Source organism: Gallinula chloropus, assembly GCF_964237585.1.
Source record: "Gallinula chloropus genome assembly, chromosome: 5".
NCBI lineage: Eukaryota > Metazoa > Chordata > Aves > Gruiformes > Rallidae > Gallinula > Gallinula chloropus.
In genome coordinates, this window is record NC_140090.1 from 61,784,429 (window position 1) to 61,798,300 (window position 13,872).

Consider the following 13,872-nt stretch of genomic DNA (forward strand, 5'->3'; position numbering starts at 1 on the left):
AAGAGCAGGGGTAGAAAGGTTTTGATCTATGTCATGGTACAAGTTTGTATCGAGAGCTTCTCTACTCAACTTTCACATTAAAGTTTAAGAAATACTTCAAGGCACAAGCTTTTTTCCCCTCCCTCTTCCCCATCTACTCCAACAGCTTTTGTCCCCTAGGGTTCTTGGCTTGGGCATTGCTAATACAAGTTATTAATGTGAATGGGTGAAGAAAGGAGGATGCAGAAGAGAAACAGAATAATTCACCATCTTTTTCCTCTCTCCCAGTATGTCTTCAAAGCCCTTCTAAGCAGAGAAGAAAGGAGTAAAGCAGTCCAAATCATGTATGAGGCATATGCAGCAGATGTAAAGCCTATAAATAAAGTGCAAGTGCTCTCACTGTAGACACCCATTTGCAAATAGCTCCCACATTCTTTTTCAAGCTGCTCTCCCTACTTACCCCCCACTTAACATGAATCATTGCTAGGCCCACCTATGGTGCAAATCAACACACAATGTTTCTTTCTCCTTTATGCCTTCCAACCTTCCCTTCTGCTTTACCCTTATTAGTGCTAGATACTTTGGCTGTAATATTTACTGTGCCTGATAAAGTAAATCCAACTTAAGAAATGAGACTGAAGCAGATGTCTCAAAGAGCTTCAGTGAAAGTGGGAATTGTTCTCAAAGTCGTCCTCTGAGCACACGTTTTCAATTCACAGACAGCAGAAGAGTCTTAAGAGTTGACAATAAAGCAGTACAACACTACCAGAAAAACAGCACATCTAGTTTTAGAGTCAGAATTGCAGGTAGTCACTAGTAAAATAAGAGAAAGTTTTGAACCTTCTGCACTTATGCATTTGCTCTGCTAGTATGCATGCAGGAGAGCAAGTATCTACTACTGGCCATCAAGGATGGTTAGTGGCATCAGTTCCAGAAGGGCAATCTAAAAAATATGGAAAGCAAGCCAAATGCATTGGACAGTTAAAAGGGATTCCACAAAATACTGACCTCCTATAAACAGCCTACAATGTTTTTGTTATGGATGAGAAAGGAAAGCAGTCTTAGGGCACAAGCACATCTCTCCACCACAGCATGCACACAGGCTTGTTAACCCAGAGGTGAACAAGCATGCTCAGTACAGACTTCTTAAGCAGCATTATGTGCAAAGCTTTGGCAAATTCAGGCAGGTGAAAAATTTCATTTAGTGGTATGCAACTTGAACAGAAGACAATGTTACATTTGTGTTGCTTTTATGGAGAACTAAGTCCTCCTGTAGTAGGCACTTTCTGGCAGAGAAGTTGACACCACTGTTACTTTTACAGACCATGTTAACTGCCAATATGAAAGATCTTCTCTCTATCTAGTGTGAAGTCCTTAGCACACTAAGATTTGTTAACTGATTACATAAAAAGATGTTGTACCTGATAACAGAACCCAGCCTTACCCTAACATTAGCTCAGTAGATTGGCAGCTGACCCAAACACGGCATGGTTAGTGGTTTTGGTTGTTTTCAAGTCGTGACACAAGCAGCAAAGAGGTAAGACAGACATACAAACAGATGTGGCTTGACAGACTCCATTTACTATTTATCATTTATTTTCTCTATAGATCTGTTCAATAAAAGAAGCTATACTTTGTATAATAGATTACTTCATTGAAGGTATTGCACAAGCTATATTCATCAGGGCACCACGGGAACAAGATAGCAGGAGGTTACTGTTTTAAAAAATAGATCATTTAGCACAATTAGACCCAGCACAAGAGAGTACTAACCATTTAAAATGGGTAATCTCATCTAAATATCCACAGCCATCTCGTTTCAGCTCTACTGGATTAGAGAATCCAGAGTATTAGTACTGGATAGGGCACGAGGAAGGCCGCCTCTGCAACACACTCCCCTTGGCTACTGGCCTCCAAAAGCATTCAGGGGGTCATCAAAGGTGCTCAGTGTCTTGCTTTCAGATTTTGCTTCTGAAGCTGCTTGAGATGATCTGCTTTTAGGAGTGGGTATCTTGACTTGGCTGCTAGAGAAGATATCATCTGAAAAAAAAAAAAAAGATAGATTTTTAATGTGAAGCAACCGCCAAACAGAAGTAACATTGTACATAAGTCTCCAGCACACAGCAGTGACTGCCAAGGACATTCTGTGATAAACAAATTCTTTCCTGCTGCTTGTGATTCTAGATGCATTTGTAAGGACATACGTGGGAGCTGTTAGCTGTAAGTCAAATTAAGAATATTTTTTCTTCTCAGTAGAGCAGAATAATACTTGCATTTTATAACATATTCAAGCTCTCATAAGCACTTGAGAAATACTAATAAATTAAACCTCCACAATAAATTCCATCATGCAAGTGCCAGATAACATCCTTCTTATCTAGAACATTAGCGTCTCAGGAACCTGAGAGATCCAGGAGCTGTGAGTCTGTTGCAAAAAAAAAATCTGATAAGGAAAAGCTGGTACTTGCTAGCAACTAATGTTGTGACATCCACTACCCATGAGTGTTTAATGTGCAGCACGGTAAGAACACGGCATAAATCACTTGCATCTTAGTTGTGGACTGTTCTCAAGAAGGCAGACAGCTACAACCACCATCCTCTGAATATTCAGTAAGTCTGTCTACAGTACTAATTCAACATCTCTCACACCTTTTCTCAACACAGGCATTCCTGTTCTGAATAACTAGGACCACAAAGTGGAACAATATAATATTGCTATTAAGACAAATTGTCTTTTCAAGGATAACAACAGGTAGAAGTGAAACCCTCCAACCCAGACACCCTGTGCCAGCAGCAGGGCTATGTACACTGCTCATGTTTAGGACTGTGCTCATGGAAGAAGATGGAGCTGCTACCATGCATGTGCTAAAGTGTTGCCCTGAGGCTTCCTGGACACACACAACAGCAAGTGTCTTCCTATACACTAAGGTTTTAAATTTTGGATACTCAGATTACTCAGACTACAAGAAGATAAAAAACATGCCACCAAAAAACAAAACCAGAGATAAGACTGATATGTGGATCAGCACTGATTCACAAGGCCAGTATAAGTAGCACACAACAGGTCTTATACAGAGGTTAACAAGCCATTTACTGGTCACGTGTAAAAACTAGTATTTCATCCTCCAACACGTAACCTAACCTTAGGCTGCTGTGCTTGACCTGTGCTTATCACAAGATGCTTGCCTTTCTCTTCTTGCTACTTCTCCCACTCCAGCACGTGTCTGCCACTGTGCTGCTGATCATAAGGATTACACAGAAATAATCCAGGACAGCATTTCAGCACAAGAGCAGTTTAGAACTGCAGTAAAACAAAGTAATCCCCTACTGGCATCAGTCCAAAGCAAGAAGCTATCATGTGGATTAGCTTCACAGCAGAGGGTAAGTACAGTGAATGCCATCAAGAGTAGAGGGATTGCTCCCGTTTTATGACAAGGTTTAAGGAATATTAAAGTTTTGGCCATGGAAAATAGTATTTGTCAATGCACAAGAAAGCTCAGTCATCATTTTGCAAACTTTCCCAGACAGGCAGAGGTGACATCAAGATGATTGTGCCATCAGTCATTAGGTAACTGAGAAAGCTAGGAGGATAAAGGTCTGGCAGAGTCCTTCCTAACAGTGCAGGATAAAGGTCTGTAGAAAGTTCTTCCTAGCAGTGCCACCACACAAGCCTACAAAAACGTGGTAAATAGCAACTAGAAGCTGCGGTAGGAAAAAGGAACCAAGCAGCTAGGAGCTTTCCTGTCTCCAAACAGCACCCACTTAACTGTGTTTAGTGGCAGCGGAAAGGATGTCCTACAGGCAACAACATACATCCCTGATAAAGTGCTAGCATGATGACTTAAACCAACCTTTAAATCTGAAGCACAGGCAAGTGCTAGCTCTACCAGTGTGCTGCCAGCAGGGCATCCTCACCATCCTGCCTCTTCCCTGAACTATTGGTGTTCTGGAGCTCCACAGTTTTGGGCACAAAGTAGCTGCATACCCATGGCTGCACCACAAAACAGTCAGACTTCACCTTCTAGTGTTCTCAGATACCTATAGCATCTACATCATCAAGGTCAGATGTGACATCAAACAAGAAGCTCTAGCACCACTGTCGATGTAGAAGTGCAAACAACAGGTTCTGCTGTAGCTGATTTTCTAAGACACTTTCAAGTGGCACTCTAGAACAGTTTTATTCAAACAAGCTCTGGATTTTTGTGCTCCACTATTTGGAAGGGGTAGCTGTCTGATAAATCCTTTCATTTGCTATAGGCTACATAAAAAAATGTAAATGATTAAAATATTTTAATAGTCCAATATACGCTTCCAATACCTTGCCTGCAAACATTTAAGTCTTATTTTTTATATCAATTAAGAATGTTTCGAAATCTCAAGATGTTCATTCTCTGGCAAGCTTACCAACACATTCACAGACTTCACCCAGGTCATTCAATCAGGCTGAAATGATTGAAAGCAGTCCAAGCAGAACAGTGATAAGTCAGATTAATTCTATTAGAAAGAATGAACACTGACAACCATCATAGCTAGAGAAAGGAATTTTTTCTTGTCTTAGAGGAAAAACACACACAGTTGCACAGAACTACAGACATGAAGAGCCCAGATGATGCTGGAAATCAAATGACTTTTGATACTTCCACTGATGGAGAATAAGAAAGGAGCATCCATCATTTAGATGAACTACAAGGATGAAATTCTTCCCTGTGAGGGTGGTGAGACACTGGAACAGGTTGCCCAGAGAAGCTGTGGCTGCCCCCTCCCTGTGTTGGGAGGGTTGGATGGGGCTTTGGACAGCTTGGTCAAGTAGAGGGTGTTTGCAGGGCAGTTTGAAGTAGGTGATCTTCAAGGGTCTCTTTCAACACAAACTATTCTATGATTTCAGACTATATGCTGCTTTTTCAACAAATTACACAGGGCAAACATTTGGTCTCAGGTGCAGTATTTGTAAACGGCTCTGGGTATACAGGGATTTAAACAAAATCTTATGGGCTCTGAAGTAGTCAACACAACAGCAAAGGTAGGGTGGGAAGGGACACTAATTTTTTTCATATCATTGACTCAACTAAAGCGATACCAAGCATTGTATAAACTGAAGCAGAAAACATCTCAAAGCCAGAACAACATGAGATCAATCTCTTGCTCCAGACAAGAGAAATCTTTTAATTCCTACAGCTGAGAAAATATCTACAGGAATCAGACTGCTCATCTCAGAGGAATTTTATATATGCTTCTAAGCCATTAAAATGCCATGTTAGTTCTACAAATCTAGGAAGCTTTAATCCAACATTAAAATCCAAAGATGACCAGTGATTTCAGAGCACTTAAAAATTTAAAATAAAGCAAAGATTTCCAAAACATCTGCAATGAATACAACCCCAGACAATATTAAGAGTTTGGCAGCAAGACGTTACTTACCCATATCATCATCAAATATGGATTTTTGTTCCACCTTTTTCTTGGTCATCTTTTCTTTTGGTTTTACTGTGAGATCCGCAAAAATATCTACATTATCATCAAACAGGTTAGTCTCTGGCAGTTTCTCTTTTGCTTTGTTCATTGGTTTAATTGCCTCAGTAGCAAATATATCATCCTTGGAACAAAACAGAGAGAGAGAGATCAGCAACACTCAACACTCATTAAGAGAAGAGTCAAGTTATCTGTACAGAATAGCTGAGATGTTTAGAAGAATGACAGCCCTGGGCTTCTCAAACTCAAGAAGTTTGAGTCCTTTCTGTAGAGTCCTCTGAAGGGAGAGGTGCCTTAGTGTGGGACTGCACTCATCAAGTACAGTACACAGTGGCTTGTACCAGCTAGCTGCCCAGCTGGCCTACTTCATTCTTTCTGTAAAAGGGTTATTTGAGCTGCTGTGTGTTGGACAGACAGATAAGAACTTAATACTTTATTACTCTGAAAAAGGTCATAATGGTAAATATGTTGTCACAGCACATTCAGTGACTTGCTTGCTCTGTGTTAACGCTCCACATTTTAATCCACTCTTGCTAATAAGGGGATGAATATCCAAAGAAAGCATTTCTATTGTCCAGTAGCAAAGCATGACTGACAGTTTACTTCACTACCTATCCTACTCAGCAGCCTCCCTTAAGCCTGTGTCTAAGTGTTCTCCATAAAGTCCCGGATATCAAAAAGACCAAAGTAGCAGGCTCAACCATTACCTCAAAAATATCTTGGGCAGTAGGGTCAACTGTTTGCCGGACAGCAGATTTCAACTCCTTTTTTCCAGTTTTCTGAGAGGTGAAGAGAGAGTCTTCCTCTTCCTCCAAAAAAGGTATGCTGCCTTTTGTTGAAGATTTTTGCTGTACAGGCTGAAAGAGATCACTGCTGTCCTGATCACTCAGAACAGACAGATCAGGCTTTTTCTCCCTGCCCTTGATGGGTTTATTAGCCACACTATCTGACATCCCCTCCTTGAACTTTGATTGTGCAGCTGCTTTGGATGTTGAGCTGCTTGCAAAAAGGTCTTCCGATTCAAACAGGTCATCTCCTTGGTCTCTGGATTCTGACGGAAGGAGTATGTTTGTCCTAGCAGGTAACACCCTGCTATGAGCTGGTAGTGACAAGCCAGAGAGAAAGCCATTTTCCTTTGACTCCACGTCAGTAGCAAGAGGCTCCTTTATGCTCACTACTGCTGTTGTCTGTTTTGGCAGAGAGATTTGTGGCTCTTTAGCACTCTCCACCTCCACAGTCTCTTCAGACTCTCGGGCAGCCAGTCGGCGGGCCATTCTGCTCGGTGGTCTTCGTTTTCCTGTAACCTTGATCCTGGTCTGCAAAAACAGAGTTAGAACAGAGCAGGGTTATATAAAAGGAAGAAAACCTCATGCTTCAGAGAAGACAGGTTATGTTTCCTTGTAACAGTTTGCTTTCACAACACTGCACTTAACATGCATTATTCATTCCATACTAGCACACTGAAACTGAATTAATCACAGAATCATAGAATGGTTTGGGTTGGAAGGGACATTAAAGATCATCAAGTTCCACCTGCCTGGCATGGACAGGGACAACTCTCAGTAGACCAGGATGCTCAAGGCACCATCCAACACAGCCTTGAACACTTCCAGAGAGGGGGCAGCCACCACCTACCCTAGGCAACCTGTTCCAGTGTCTTAACACACTTGTAGTGAAGAATTTCTTCCTAACAGCCAATCTAAATCTCCCCCTTTCCAATATGAAACCATTCCCTTTTGTCCTATCACTACATGCCCTTCTAAGAAGTCCATTCCCAGCTTCCCTGATGGCCCCTTCAGGTACTGGAAGGCCACTATAAGGTCTCCCTGGAGCCTTCTCCATGCTGAACAACCCCAAATCTCTCAGCCTGTTTTCACAAGAGCATCTTCACATTAACTACCAGTTCTGCTCACAGCTCTCATTTAAGTAACTTAAACAGCTACATGTATACTTAAGTAAATACTCAGCTGACAATCTTCAGCAAGGAATGCTGAGCAGACACTGATTTAGGTTATAGGGAGAAAACAGCAGGAACCATGTATCTTCAGCTCAGCATCATCCATTCTCCCTATTTTTCAGAAAGAGGAAAGATGGACATTCAAGCCTGGCACAGTTTGCAGTGAGGTTCAGAAAAAATAATCCAGGACTTTTCACTTCTTGTCCTCTGGTCATTTCACAGCAGATGGAATTGGGGTATGAAAGCACCAGCACTCACAAGTACAGAGTCACAACAGCGGTCAGCAAGCCACTCTAGACCCTCCACCTTACGCAATACCGTAGCCAGTCTAACACCTTGCTAATCCAGGAGCTTCTGCAGTGCAGTTAGTCTGTCCAAGTCATGACTAATTATGTTTTCAATTTAATTTCATTTTATGCTGCTATTTATTCCTCTGCTGCTTTTAAAAAAAGGCTACCCTGCAAGTTTCCACAATAACCTCTACTGTATCCTTCATGGACAGGAGCATGCATACAGGTAGTAAATAGATAAATACAACCTCCTCTTCCCTTTTGTTAACTGCTGAGTTGGAGTAGAAAGACAAATCTGGATGCTCATGTGCTTTTGTCAGAATTATTGCAGAAGCACATCTGCTTTCTGAGTGTGGGACTGTTTTGATCTGAGCATGGCTGAAAACCAGAAAACTAATGATGGAAAGGAGATGCACTGGAATTAAACAAATCATTGGTCCATGCATTGTTCTTTGAAAAGACAGCCAGAATGCTAGGTAGGTTACTGGTTTCCAGCCTTTAGAAAAAAGAGCATTTGGCTGCATATATTTACATCTTAAATCAAAATTAAAACATGTAACCTGGGGCTCAAAAATCACATTCACTGTATAGTTACTGAGTTGATGCTTCTCAGATCACTTCTGTAACACGGATCATCACTATGCTAAAATGAACATTCAAGGTTGGCCATATGCAGCTATAGCAGCTCTATTGTTTTGCAAGCCTGTCTATTCGAAAGTATCACGATAGTTTATTGTGTCTGTTGCGCAGGACATGCTGCTACAGGAAACAACCGTATCTACATTGTACTGCATTAGTCTGATGTACAAGCTTCAAACTCATGTGACAGTAAGGGCTCATGTCTGCAGTTGTGGTGACAGCTGCTGCATCTTCTCAAGTCATCTCTGCTGCTCATCTAGTTATGAGCAACCCCAGCAGCACTACGCAAAGACAGAATCAAAGTTAAGATCCTTATCTTATAAGTTATCTTATCTAAATCGCTGCTCTTGCAAAACCCAAGAGATGTGTGAAATCGTAAGCATTAATCTTAACTACATGGTTCAAGATTTTTTTTCTTCAAAGAATCACTAAATCTTTAATTAGAATAAGCCATTTGCATTCCATAAAGTAAGAGGTATGAATAAACAAGTAGTGAGTCAGAAGGCAGAGGTCTGCTATGTCAAAATCTGCAACACTTCCTTTTGGTATAGGTTTTGTGTTGTTTATTTCTTCAAAACCAAAGTTTTTGTTTGAAAATGATTCAGGAGTGACAGATCAGGACAACATGATTTTTTATCCAGAGAGGAGGTTAAGGTCAACCTACGGCAGTGATGTGTTCTTAGTATCTTGCAACAACAACAGTCTATAACGTATTTTATAGCTAGCCTAGAGAAATGCCTTTTTATGGTTTTCAGGTTGACATTTCCTTGGGCAGGACAAGATGTTATGGTAAAATACTTTTAACCTATTATGGAGAACTACTGTATTTGGGGAACAGACACACGTATCTTAAAAAGACACAGAGCCGGGCATGTACATAGGCCCCTTACAGACCTAAGACTGTAGTAGGCTTGACATGCTCTTCAGTAGTCCACAGAAATGAGAATGGATTAGATTTCCACACCTCCATTTAGATTCATATAGATCACACTGTCAGCAGAACTTGCATACTAAAATGCAAATTCCTCATGAGGACACACTGCATTTTTAAGCCCCCTTGATATCCTCCTAAATACCAAGATTACCTTATTAGCGCTGTGTAAGGTATCCGCTTGCATAGGCTGATCAAAGCTTACACCTATTTCTTCATTGTTTCCTGCATCAGGGAAGGATTCGTTGTTCTGTATATCCTTGGGCTCATGCAATGGAGTCTCCAGAACCGGTAAGGGGGGCTTTACATTAGAGACTTTAGGCACTGCACCAGGTAGTAAGGCTGCAGGGTTAATAGCTAAATTAGCCTACAAAACAGAGAAAAGAAAAACATATGCAGAAAAAGAAGTCACCTTAATGCTGCTCAAGAGCATGCATGGCTCCAGAGAAGCAACAAGAACTTGCTTATGTAAGCATTCAAGTTTTACAAGTGACTGGCATTTCTCACGCCTACGCACTTCAGTGAGACAGGACGTGGGAGACAATGTGGAGCACTGTGAGTGCTCAACACTATTATCCTGTTTAAGAGCTTCAGGAACAGCATGGCCAGGTTATATCAGGCCAAACAATATGGAGCATGGTGTCCTCTCCAAGGGCAACAATGGTTCTGACATTAGGAATGATACTGTGATATACACAGATATTAGTCATTTCATGTCAAGAGGGAGATAACAAAACCCGAAATCCCCAGGAGTCTCTGAAGACACTTAAAATAGTCCTGAGAAGAGTGGAAGGTTGAAGAGGAGCCCACCCTCTGCCCCACAAAAAGAGTAAATAGCGCTGCTCAGAATGAGGTCTGAAATGGGAGGGGGAAATAATATTAAACATGCAGTACAGAAAAAGTAATAGAAAATATGCCATCTGAAAAAAATTAGTAAAATTGCAAGAATAAAGATAAGGAAGTAAAAAGATTTTGTTTCAGGGAAAGCTATCAGTGACACAAGGAAGATTTCTTTTTTTCTTTTGAAAGTAAAAATGCCAGTAAAGTTAATTACTTGTAGCTTTCCAATCCGAGATGAGGGCTCTTTGGTTTTAGTGGGAACAGGACCTGTGGATTTCTGCACAAAATTACACTGGGTTAAATAAATGGACAAGTTATCAACTAAACCATACTTTACGTTTTAATACCTCTGTAGAAAGCATCACTGCTTACTAATTTCTTTTGAAGATGCCTTGTTATCATCACATTCTACCACCAGAGTTTCAGTCACTAAATTTTCAGCATCAGTTCTCCACACTTCCTCACCCTCCTCCTGCTTTGCCATAGCTGCCCAACAACTTCCATCTTCTCCAGGTCACACACACCACCAGTCAAAACAAACTGTGACAGCTATGCTCCCTCCTTTCTTATTCCCCCCTTAAACCCCTTAGAACCCTCTGAAGCCATGTGGCCAGATGATGATATTAAGTAACTTCTCTTGGCTATAACAGGGTCACAGACTTTGATGAATCCCCCCCCAGAAGCCAAAAGGGCTACAAAATTCTACCGCTCAGCCAACAGAGAAAAAAGCTTCAGAGAACTGAGTGCTCCTCTATAAAAATCAGTCCATCAGTGACAGAAATAAGGCTAGGTGAGCAAGAGAGTTGTTTTGTCTGAAGACTTGGGTCAATTCCAGGACTCAGGCATGAATCACATCAGCTAAGGTGCTCTTCTCAGGGCTCACTCTTCAAAAGTTTGTAGCAAGGCTGTACTGCTGGTGATGTGACTGGGCAGTCAGAATTCCTTCAGTCAGGTAACAGATGATTTTGCAAGGATGAGGACAATGGTTTGGGGATTTGATAGCATGACAGAGAAATCCCAGCGTCTGAGGAGATTATTCTCCACTTAAATGCATGTGTTCAGCTGAACCTCAGACAGACTGAAATCATGCCTATACCTGTCTGTCAGTAGCTACAAAAAAAGGGAAGATGCACGTGGTTCTACAAGTACAAGGAGTACTTCCATCATAAGGGGAGACAGGCTAATTACTAGCCTTACAAACTTGCTCTGTGTTCCTCAGCCCAGGGGGAAAAAAGAAAAGCCCAGCCCCACCCACCCCAGTGAAAAGCTGATCTACAGATTGAAATCCAGCAAGCAGCTCTGGTGAGGGACAAATCAGAATTCAGAGCCAGACTGCCTCTCCCAAAAACCTTCAGTTCTGTAAGATTAGGGACAGGAGTAGGAGACTTGTTTGTTCATCAAAGTCTCTAGGGTAAGATTCTTGACAGCCACAGATTTGTGCTGCATGCCCTCATCTCCTTTCTGAGAAAGCCTACCGATATCATATTCACTCCAAAAGACATTGGTACTTCAGAGAAGAATGACCAACCACCCTTTTTCAATCCAGCTGGACCCAAAGTGTAGGTCCTCACTGCCTTGTACTTTGCCCTTGTGTGTGAGCAATGAATAAAACACAGTATCAACAGCACCTACACTTCTTGCTAGTAACCTGCTGATAAGCAGAAACAAGTCTGGACAGGTATCAGCCAGCGAATCCAGGCATTAAGTTTTGATCTTCTCAAGAGACTTATTTAAAACAAAATGATACAGCTCATTTTCTCTCCATGCTGTTCAAGGCACAAGATTTAGGCACTTACCTCTGTAGCTGCTGCCTTCAGAGCTTCATCTTGTTTGGCACTTAAAGCATTTTCTAGGAGGTTGCTGCTCTCCAAAGAAGGACCAGTACTACCCTTAAGTGTTTTCTTCTCTGCTATTTTCTGAAAGCATTAGGAGTAAGTAGAAGTCAACATGAATCAGGCAAAAAGCATGGTCTGCAGATCAAACAAACCAAAGTTTTTTAAAAGACTTGCTTCTATCTGAAAAGAAAAGCAGCCACATCTTTTGACTCCTTAATGCATAGCAGGCATTAGTTTTGGCTCTGCTATGACAAGGGCCTCCCAATCCTCCATTCCTTTAGCCTACCTCAGCCTTTGCTGTCTGTGCTAACAAATAATGAGTTTCAGTAAATTTCCAAATGCATACTTATTTCCTCATGCACAGGACAGCACAGAAAATAAAAGCAAAAAGCTAGCAAAAGAAGACTGCTATTTTTATGTTTTCAAGTAAACAGGCTCCATATATAGCTGCCAAGCACTAATTACTTAAGACCACCCCTTCCACAGTCCTCAAAGAAAATGTTTCCAGGAACTATTGCAGTTTTCTAGCCTAATCTCCAGCTATAGATATGAAAACAGACTAAAGTAAAAGTTGGCATCAGGTTAATTAAGCTAAATGCATTCTAAACTGCTACTCTAAATATATGTTAGGACTTTGACCTCAGACCACCTGTACCACAGTCTAGCTCATTACTACAGCTGCTCACCCTGTAAGAACAATTCAGTTATCACAAGGATTTTAATACCATATTCATTACCTTAAATCAAGCCAATACACAGAGACTTTAATTACCTAATTCATAGAGCAAGGCTCATTGGTCATGCATGAGCGACAGGGAAGCACTATTAGCAAGTTAAACAAAAAAAACCCAATTAAACAATACAAACTCTGCTACTATGAATTTCTGCTCAGGTGTGTTCTCTTTCACATTGAAGCCAGTCCCAGTGGTACACAAAGAGAAAAAATCCAATCCTCTCATCCCAGCTCGGGAAGACCAAATGCATCTCTTTATGGGTGACCAGGGTATTTCTAATCCCTCAAAAATCTTTGAGAAATCACATCATTTCTTACAGGAATACATATGGGAAAAAAGTCCCTTCCATACACTTCTCAACATCTTTTATAAAAGCCAGTTATAGTAGAGGAACAGGTACCGGAAGGTTTGTTTTAGCAGTACTAAAGAGATCATCCTCATCATCATCCCCAAAAAGCCCTCCTCCAGATGATGGCTTCACGATACGGTTTGCAGACTAAAGAGACAAAAGATAGAGAAAAGACACGTCACAGATCAAAAGCACATCTCCTTCAGCCTGGGATGCTTGAACCAGTATTAGCACTTGCCCCTCCCATGGAAATCAGACTTCTAAACTGTGTTCAAACTAGGAACATCGGTAAGCTGTACACTGTGAAGACTCTTTTTCAACAGCAGATTCAGGGGAGGACTTTGAACTCACCATTGACTTCTTGGGGCTGGCAAAGAGATCAACATCTGGATCATTATCCTTCTGAAGTTTGTGACTGAAGAGGAGCTCTTCATCTTGAAAGACTCCAGTGCTTTTGGGACGAGTTCTTTTCTCGGAAGCCTGGACGGAGAGGAGAATGGTCCACACAGTGAGAAACTCTTTCCTTAAGGTTACTTGCCTAGCAATAAGGCAGGTTACAATTCATCTGAGGCTACACTATGACCCTGGTAATAAAAATGCAACTTTAACTGCCAGTTATATATCTTACTTTGACCAAATTTGCAAAATTTACAATCTAAGTATTTGTATTAACAGTTTAATTTGATGATAAGACATTAACCAAAATGTATCTGTCTGCTGATCTGAGATTCAGCTGCTACTGTTTACATGTCAAGCTTCCTCAAGAGGGAAGAAATGTTTTCAGTATGTCATCGTGAGTGTACAGTAAGGCTTATATTTTACTAAGACATGCCTTCAAGTTTTCAACTG

At 41.1% G+C, this 13,872-nt stretch overlaps 1 protein-coding gene across 4 annotated transcripts in view; it reads right to left on the reverse strand.

The window, feature by feature from the left end:
* Positions 1 to 1,540: 1,540 nt before the first annotated feature.
* The window catches only part of WASHC2C (WASH complex subunit 2C), a 38,710-nt gene continuing 26,378 nt past the window's right edge, over positions 1,541 to 13,872 (reverse strand). For 3 of the 4 annotated variants that reach the window (XM_084264914.1, XM_084264915.1, XM_084264913.1), the window contains 8 exons: positions 13,375 to 13,503; positions 13,075 to 13,170; positions 11,902 to 12,021; positions 10,320 to 10,382; positions 9,420 to 9,632; positions 6,156 to 6,764; positions 5,398 to 5,572; positions 1,541 to 2,019 (listed from right to left, as the gene is read on the reverse strand). In XM_084264914.1, the coding sequence (XP_084121040.1) occupies positions 1,883 to 2,019; positions 5,398 to 5,572; positions 6,156 to 6,764; positions 9,420 to 9,632; positions 10,320 to 10,382; positions 11,902 to 12,021; positions 13,075 to 13,170; positions 13,375 to 13,503 (1,542 nt within the window). In that variant the 3' untranslated portion in view covers positions 1,541 to 1,882. The remainder of the gene's footprint in view (positions 2,020 to 5,397; positions 5,573 to 6,155; positions 6,765 to 9,419; positions 9,633 to 10,319; positions 10,383 to 11,901; positions 12,022 to 13,074; positions 13,171 to 13,374; positions 13,504 to 13,872) is intronic. The other variant, XM_084264916.1, reaches the window with a different exon arrangement.